The 7,650-nt window shown below is 61.9% G+C and overlaps 2 protein-coding genes across 3 annotated transcripts in view; one reads left to right on the top strand and one right to left on the bottom strand.

The window, feature by feature from the left end:
* Nucleotides 1-6: 6 nt before the first annotated feature.
* On the top strand, nucleotides 7-2,837 carry LOC113977472 (zinc finger protein 696-like). The gene is made up of 3 exons (XM_027703605.1): nucleotides 7-371; nucleotides 656-769; nucleotides 1,420-2,837. Exons 1-3 carry the CDS (start codon nucleotides 23-25, stop codon nucleotides 2,439-2,441), a joined length of 1,485 nt encoding a protein of 494 aa, XP_027559406.1. The 5' UTR covers nucleotides 7-22; the 3' UTR covers nucleotides 2,442-2,837.
* Nucleotides 2,838-3,298: 461 nt separating this feature from the next.
* The window catches only part of LOC113977468 (zinc finger protein 777-like), a 7,472-nt gene continuing 3,120 nt past the window's right edge, over nucleotides 3,299-7,650 (bottom strand). Inside the window, exons 5-7 of one of the 2 annotated variants that reach the window (XM_027703598.1) lie at nucleotides 7,339-7,650; nucleotides 6,601-6,699; nucleotides 3,299-6,000 (exon numbers count right to left, since the gene is read on the bottom strand). The exon at nucleotides 7,339-7,650 is cut by the window's right edge and continues 258 nt beyond it. In XM_027703598.1, coding sequence (XP_027559399.1) covers nucleotides 4,994-6,000; nucleotides 6,601-6,699; nucleotides 7,339-7,650 — 1,418 coding nt within the window. In that variant the 3' untranslated portion in view covers nucleotides 3,299-4,993. The remainder of the gene's footprint in view (nucleotides 6,001-6,600; nucleotides 6,700-7,338) is intronic. The other variant, XM_027703599.1, reaches the window with a different exon arrangement.

Genomic DNA, 7,650 nt, shown 5'->3' with positions numbered 1-7,650 from the left:
GAAACACCTGAGCCTCACTGGGATGTCTGGGAATGTCCCTCATGACACAGCTCCGTCTGCAGGAGCTCCGGACCCTGCTGGGCTCTCCTGGAGCACTGGTGGGGCTTGGAGGGGGATGAAGTTGGGATCCCTGTGGTGGAACCTCCTGTGCTTCCAGGTGCCAGCAGTGGGCGAGGGTGAGGCAGCCGTTCTGCCTGAGCAGGAGTGGGGGAACACGGACAACCAGGAGCTCCACGGGATTGCTGTGAAGGGGAATTATGAGGCCACGGTCCCTCTCGGGGAGGATCAGTCAGATCATGTCAGAGGCATCATCATCCCTGGGCTGATCCAGCTCCCGAGCCCTCCCCATGTGGAATGTGGGGGGATTCCAGGTAACTTGTCCTGAAGCCGGTGTTCCTGCACCATTGTTTTTCTGGGATATGGGCCATACATGGACCACCAGGCAGGGATTTGCTGCAGAGAGTCCTAAATTTTAGCTCTGATTAATTTTGGGCTAAAATTTTAGAGGCTGAGTGTTGGACAGACACTTCCTGGGAAATCCCATGCCCGGTTTGACTGACTCTGTCCTGTGTGACTGGATCATCCTGAGAGCCCAGGACTCCCCTTTGGCTGAGCCTCACCATCAGTGTTCATCCCATCACTCCCTCCTTCCCAGGGCCTGGAGGTGCCGATTCCAAATCCACGCTGCTGCCACCGGATGAGGACAGGGAGGATCCTGGGATCCCTGAGCTGCCAGAGAAGGGAGCGGTGATGGGACAGCTGGGTGACGGTGAGTGACAGTGGTGGGCACTAAGGACCCACTTGGTTTGGATGGGGTCTATCAGGATGGAAAATGGGAAGCAAGGCTCAGAGCAAGGCTCTGGGACTGGCTGCCTGTGGGTGGATTCTCCCTCCTGCTCCGGGGAGGATTTGCTTTGATCCTTTTCCCTGGATTCGCCCAGTTAACTCCACCATTCCTGACAAAGTTCCTTCCAGGATGGAGGACTCTGCAGCTCAGCTTTGCCTTCATTTTCCCTCTGGTTTGGACTCTTTGTGAGGATTGTATTGTCAGTCCATTGTGTCCATTGTGTCCAGCATGTCCAGGGCAGTGGTGGAGTCCCCATTCCTGGAGAGATTTAAAGCTGTGTGGATGTGACACTCGGGGACATGAGTTAGTGGTGGCCTTGGCAGTGCTTGGTTAATGATTGGATTTGGTGATCTCAGAGGGCTTTATAACCTCAATTATTCCATGATTCCACGTCTCTGAGGTCCAACAAGCTGCCCTGAAGTTCCCCTCTTCCCAGTAAAACCTTCCTGCTCCCTTTTGTTCTTTGCCGGTTCCTCTCACTGACAGGTGGTGGGGAAGCTCCTCTCCTGCTCCCGCTCTGGAGCTGTGGGCGTGGGAGAACTTCCCGGGCATGAACTGCTGTGTCTCCGCAGGTGAGATGATCGTGATCAAGAAGGAAGAGCAGCAGCCGCCAGAGGACGGGGCTGAGCTCCTGGCTCTGCCCGTGGCCCCCGCGGAGAGGCTGGACGAGGAGGTTCCCCTGAGCCAGGAGCAGCCGGTTCCCTGGGAGAGCCACGGCGTGGCCGGGCCGAAGGCGGCCGGGGCAGGACTGGGGGAGTTCTCCCTGGGGGAATTCAAGCCGGTGGTGGTGCCGGTGGAGGCTCACCCCGCCCCGGGGCTGCCCTTCCCCATGGAGCACGCGCTGGGCGCGGGGACGGAGCAGCCCTTCGCCCTTCCCCAGGGAATGCCGCTGGGAGAAGACCCCGGCGCCGAGGGGGCCTCGCCGCAGCCCGGCTGGGAGCAGCACGATCCCTGCGCCGCCGGCGACGATCCCAGGGCGCTCCCGCCGGGCTGGAAGAGCGTCCGGCTGACGCGCAACCTCCTGGCGCGGCAGCAGAGGAAGAGCAACGGCTCCTTCATCTGCTCGTCCTGCGGGAAGAGCCTGGCGCACCACGCGGCGCTGCTGCGGCACCAGCGCCTGCACACGGGCGAGAGGCCCTTCCAGTGCCCGGACTGCGGCAAGAGCTTCAACGAGAAGTCCAACCTCAACAAGCACTACCGGATCCACACCGGGGAGCGGCCGTACCGCTGCCCCTCCTGCGGGCAGGGCTTCGTGCAGAAGCACCACCTGCAGAAGCACCAGCGCATCCACGGGCCGCCGCGGGGCGCGTGGCCGGGCCGGCCGGGGCGGGCCAGCGCCGCCGGGGAGCGGCTCTACCGCTGCATCGAGTGCGCAGAGAGCTTCCCCCAGAAAGCGTCGCTGGAGGAGCACCAGCGCCGGCACACCCAGCAGCGGCCCTTCCAGTGCCACGGCTGCACCAAGAGCTTCCGGCACCGGCAGTCGCTGAACCACCACCAGAAGGTGCACGCCGTGGCCGGCTCCCCGGCCGGCAGCTTGCCGGGACACAAGCGGGAGCTGGAGCCCTGCGAGGCTCTGGGCCAGGACAGTCGGTAGCCGGAGGGCTGGAGGAGGGAAGGCAGCTGGGGTCACATCGCCCAGGGACTTGTAGCACTGCCGAGGGAAAGGCCCCCAGGGACTGGTCACGAGGCAGCAGAGGAGGGTCAGTGGCTGGAGCCGGGCCAGGCGGTGCCGCTGCCCCGTGGATTCAGCGGAGGAGTGGCTGTGTTGGATCTCGGGGAATGGTGGAATGCAGGGTTGTTTGAACACTGCCAGCCTGGAGAGAGGTGGCCTGGGAGTGGTCGCTGGCCTGAGGTGGTTGATGATCTGGGAGTGGTCAGTGTCCCCAGGGTGTTTGGTGGCCCAGGGGTTGTCAGTGGCCTGGGTACACTGCGGGGGGCTGGGCTGCGGTTGGAATCAGTGGATGAACCAGGAAGAGACTTGGATAAAAGACTTGTGGTCTCCTGTTGTGCTCCAGGGAGTGGGCTCGGGGTGGGCTTGGGAGGTCGGAGAGCAATGGGGCTGGAAAGGGATGGGGGTCACCACCTTCCTTGGTGGGAGGGGGGGACGAATGTGAAGCTGCCTGATGGGAATTTGGAATGGTCCCACAAGAATCCCCCACAGAATCCTCTGTAGGATCTGGGCACCACGGGACTCCCTGGCAGTGCTGAGGGACACATCCCCCTGCCCTTCCCTGCTCCCCTCGGCTGCTCACCCTTCTGCCTGCGGAGGCTTCATCCTTCCTGCCTGGGGTCTCCTGTGGAACCACTCTCCCAGGGGCTCCATAGGGATGGAGCTGCCAGCAGTGATTCCAAAACCTCCCCACCCTGGTCAGAGCTGTCCTGGCTGATCCCAGTTCCTCCAGCCCCAGCCATTCCCATGGGCACTGGCACAGCCCCCAAAACAGCCAGACATAGAGGCAAATACTTTATTAATTCCACATCCTGAGAAAGGGATTGGGAATGTCATAGGAAACGCTGGTCCTGGTCAAAACAGCTTTAGAAATGCCCGGCTGGGGCTGCTGGCCCGAGGAGGGGCCGGCACCTCTGCTGGCCGGGGGGGGATCACCCTCCAGCACCACCAGCTCAGTCATGGGATCCCCTGGGATCTCTACCCCTGCAGGATAACCAGCCACTGGCTCACTGCCAGATCCATAGTAATCCATATGGTAATCCATATGGTAATCCATATGCAATCCATAAGGCAGCAACCGCCCCTGCATCCCGTCGGGAACACGGCGTGACCCATCTGCCGTTGTCACCCCTCCTGCTTCCCAGACGCAATCCCAGGGGCAGGAATTGTGACACACTGCCCTGGAGGAGCTGTGGGACATGCTGTGTGTCCCCATGGAGCAGCTCGGACACTGCTGTCCCTCCCAGGGGGCAGGGAGGCAGCTGAGGGGCACACCCGGATGTGGCACAGCTCCCAAAGCTTCCCACAGCAGCGCCATCACACCTTGGGAATGACCGGGAATGAAAGATGGGAAAAGCCAACCGGGTCCCGGCCTCACCGCTTGGAGAGGGACAGAAACTTCAGGATGTCAAGTAACTACATTAAACAACTCAAGGAAAACAAAAAAAAAAACACCTGGAAAACTAAATTCAAGAGTCCCAACAGCTTCTCCGTTGGGTCTGCGTGGCGATGGCACCGGGAGGGATGTGTTCCCTGTGCACCAACAGTGCGTGGGGTGAGTGTGGGGCTCTGGCCACGGACACGGTTCCGGTGGCTCCGGGGATGCCAGAGCGGTGCCAGGCCTGGCTTTCACCGGCTGCCTCCGGGCAGGTCTCCCTCCCCTCCGGCTGAGGTAGCTGAAGAACTGGTTTCCTGTGGGATTTGGGGGACAAGGAGATGAGCTGTGGTTGGGCGAGCGGGAGCAGGAGCCGGTGGCTGCCATGGCGGATCCATGAGGATCAGGTACTGCTGGGCAGCACAGGGCTGGCTGACCCATCAAGTATTCCCAAAATGACTGCATCCATGCAGGATGGTCCCAAGAGTGCCTGTGGACTCCCTGATGGAGTGGCCGGGACCCCTGGATTTTGCAAGATCAGAACAGTGGGGTTTGATTTGTTCTACGGATCTTCCAGTGCAAAGCTCCAGCGTTCCCAACCCACTGCAGGGGTTGGTGGATCTCCTCCCTGGGATGGGGTGTGACAGGCGTGGCCGGGACGTGGCGGGGTTTCCCTTCATCCGGCGTCTTAATCAGGAAGCTTGGTCAGTGGAGCAAAGGGCTCCTTGGGAATGCTGCCACTCCATTCCCTTCTCCCTGTCCTCTTCAGTTGTGTTCCCATGGCGAGGGGTCAGTTCCAGTGTCAAGGAATGGGAGAGCTCAGCTGCTGTTTTGACCTGGTCATCTCCCAGGCATGTCAGCTTGGCAGAATTCCAAGCATCAGCCAACGGGCACAAGGGTCAGTGGAATGGTGAAGCATTTTGGATTGCTGGAGGCTCCCGCAATTTGCTCTCTGTGGTGGTCTCCGTGCTTCCCATTCCTTCTACAACTCCGGGAAGCTCCTAAAACGCAGCAGATTCCCAACCCTGGTGCCCCACCACACACAAACCCAACACTCACAGCTTCTCTCCAGGGCCACACGCAGTTCGGATCTGCCCCGTGGTCATTTCTCCATCATCCCCGACAGCGCCGCCCTCGTTCCCAGCCGGACCACGGGCCGCGTGGCTCTCCCGACACGGTTGGGAAGGGGGCAGCCCTTGTCCGGGAGCTCCAGCTGCGTCGCTCCCAACAGGAGCGCGTTGGGCGGACCCGCTTTTGTCGGCTTGGGGCTCGTGTTCCCCTTGGAAACGTTCCTCTGGGCCGCAGGAGCCGCGGGATGCTGGGATGCCGGGATGGCGGCGGCACGCCGGGCTCGCTCGTGGATCTTCTGGTGGCGCAGGAGGTGGGTGTGGCGGGTGAAGCACTTGTTGCAGGAGCTGCAGCAGTGGGGCCGCTCCCGCGCGTGGGTGCGGAGGTGCCGCCGGAGCGACACGGGGCAGGACAGCACCCTCTTGCAGTAGATGCACTTCAGCTTGGGATTCGGCGGCGGCGTGATCCTGGCGCCGGACCCGCCCCCTCCGTCCGGCTCCTCCTTGGGCTGGCCCAGCCAGGCCCCCCCGGCGTGGATGCCGTTGCCCAGCCCGGGGCTGCCCCCGCAGAGGTCCCTCCGCGGGCGGACGCGCAGCTCCGGGTGCACGTTCCCCCAGACCTTGGCTCCGACGGCCCTGTCCTTGACGTGGACGCTCCGGTGCAGGTCCAGGTGCCGCTTGTCGGTGAAGCCGATCTCGCACACGGGGCACTCGTAGGGCCCTTCCTTGGCGTGGCTGCGCTGGTGGATGATGAGGTTGATCTTGAGGCGGAAGCGCTTCCCGCACTCCGTGCAGGGATGGCACCATTCCCGCACGTACCCGCGCCGGCAGTTCCCCATCAGGAGGCTGCTGGTCTCGCACCGGCTCGGCTTCTTCTTGTTCTTGGCTTTGACCGGCTCGTTTTTGGGGCACTTCTGGATCTCCGAGCCGGGACAGGGTGTGGAATCCTCTGGCAGCACCTCAGGCTCCTCTTCCTTCACCTCCACGTTCTCGGGAGAATCCCCTTCACACGGCATTTCATCTTCCGGTAACGAGGCTTCCTCTGGAACAGAGGGACACTGGTGTGACACAGACCCAGGGCAGGGCCCGTCCCTGTGCTGGCACTGCTGAGGCACCTCCAGCCCTGGGGGCAGTTTGGGCCCCTCAGGACAATAAAGACATGGAGGGGCTGGAGCGTGTCCAGGGAAGGGAACAGAGCTGGGAAGGGGCTGGAGCAGCAGGAGCAGCTGAGGGAGCTGGGGGGGCTCAGCCTGGAGAAAAGGAGGCTCAGGGGGGACCTTCTGGCTCTGCAACCCCCTGACAGGAGGGGGGAGCCAGGGGGGGTCGGGCTCTGCTCCCAGGGAACAAGGGACAGGAGGAGAGGGAACGGCCTCCAGCTGTGCCGGGGGGGGCTTAGGTTGGATATTGGGGAAATTCCTCCTGGAAAGGGCTGTCCAGCCCTGGCACAGCTGCCCAGGGCAGGGGTGGAGTCCCATCCCTGGAGGGATTTCAAAGCCCTGTGGATGTGGCACTTGGGGACGTGGGTCAGTGGTGGCCCATCTCCTGATGGTTGTCCTTCTCCCTCCCCATTTCCAGCCCATCAGAGCTCTGGGAGCTGCTTCCTGTCTGCCAGACCCCTTGTCCCCAGCACAGGGTGACTCACCTGTGTCGGGATCTGCGGGATCCTCCGGATCCTCCTCCGTCTCCATCCCTGGCCGATGGCCCCCCAGGGACATGACGTTCATCACCAGGATGGGGAGTTCTGTTTGCAGGGAAAAGGGATTTGAAAGACCCATGGAGAGCTCCCCACTCCGGCGTGAGGAACTGGAGATTGCCAGGAGTGTGTGGAAAAGCCGGAGAGAGCTGTGGCTCAAGAGCCAGGACATGGATTAGATACTGCAAAAATTCCTCCTGGGAAGGGCTGCCCAGCCCTGGCACAGCTGCCCAGGGCAGGGGTGGAGTCCCCATCCCTGGAGGGATTTCAAAGCCCTGTGGATGTGGCACTTGGGGACATGGGTCAGTGGTGGCCTTGGCAGTGCTGGGGGATGGAGGAAGTTGATGGTCTTAGAGGGCTTTTCCAACCTCACGGATTCTAAGGAAAGCCTATGAGGTGTTGGGAGGAACTGGAGCGAAGCCACACATGGACCAAAAGCAGAGGGAGGGCTGGGAGAAGGACACCAAGGCACCATGTGTCATCACCTCCATGGAGCAGCCTCATCCCACCATCTCCACAGGCTGCATTCCCATGTCCAGGCCCTCAACCCCCTTCCATTGGCCCGTGCCAGCGACCCAAGGCTCCCACTCCTCCCTGGTGATGCTCCTCTGAGCATCAGGACCAGCTGTGCCCTCTGCCACGGGCACTGCCAGAGAAACACACCCCCCTGGCACCCCTGGGACTCACCTGGCCCCGCTTCCATGGGGACAGGACCTTCTCCCAAAGCCTCTTCCTGCTGCTCCGTCTCTTCTGGTGTCTGTGGGGGCTTCTCATTGTCGGGGACATCTGTCTGGGGGTGTTTCTGGCTGTCTCCTGTCTGTGCCTGGGGGTGTTTCTGTCTGTCCCCAGAGTGTTTCTGGCTGTTCACAGTGTGTGCCTGGAGGTGTTTCTGTCTGTCCCCAGTGTGTGTCTGAGGGTGTTTCTGGCTGTCCCCAGTGTGTGCCTGTGGGTGTTTCTGGCTGTCCCCAGTCTGTGCCTGTGGGTTTTTCTGGCTGTCCC

Source organism: Neopelma chrysocephalum, unplaced genomic scaffold (assembly GCF_003984885.1).
Source record: "Neopelma chrysocephalum unplaced genomic scaffold, ASM398488v2 Primary Assembly neopelma1_243, whole genome shotgun sequence".
NCBI lineage: Eukaryota > Metazoa > Chordata > Aves > Passeriformes > Pipridae > Neopelma > Neopelma chrysocephalum.
Note: the sequence above shows the minus strand (reverse complement) of the source record. Positions and strands in the feature narration are given on the sequence as shown.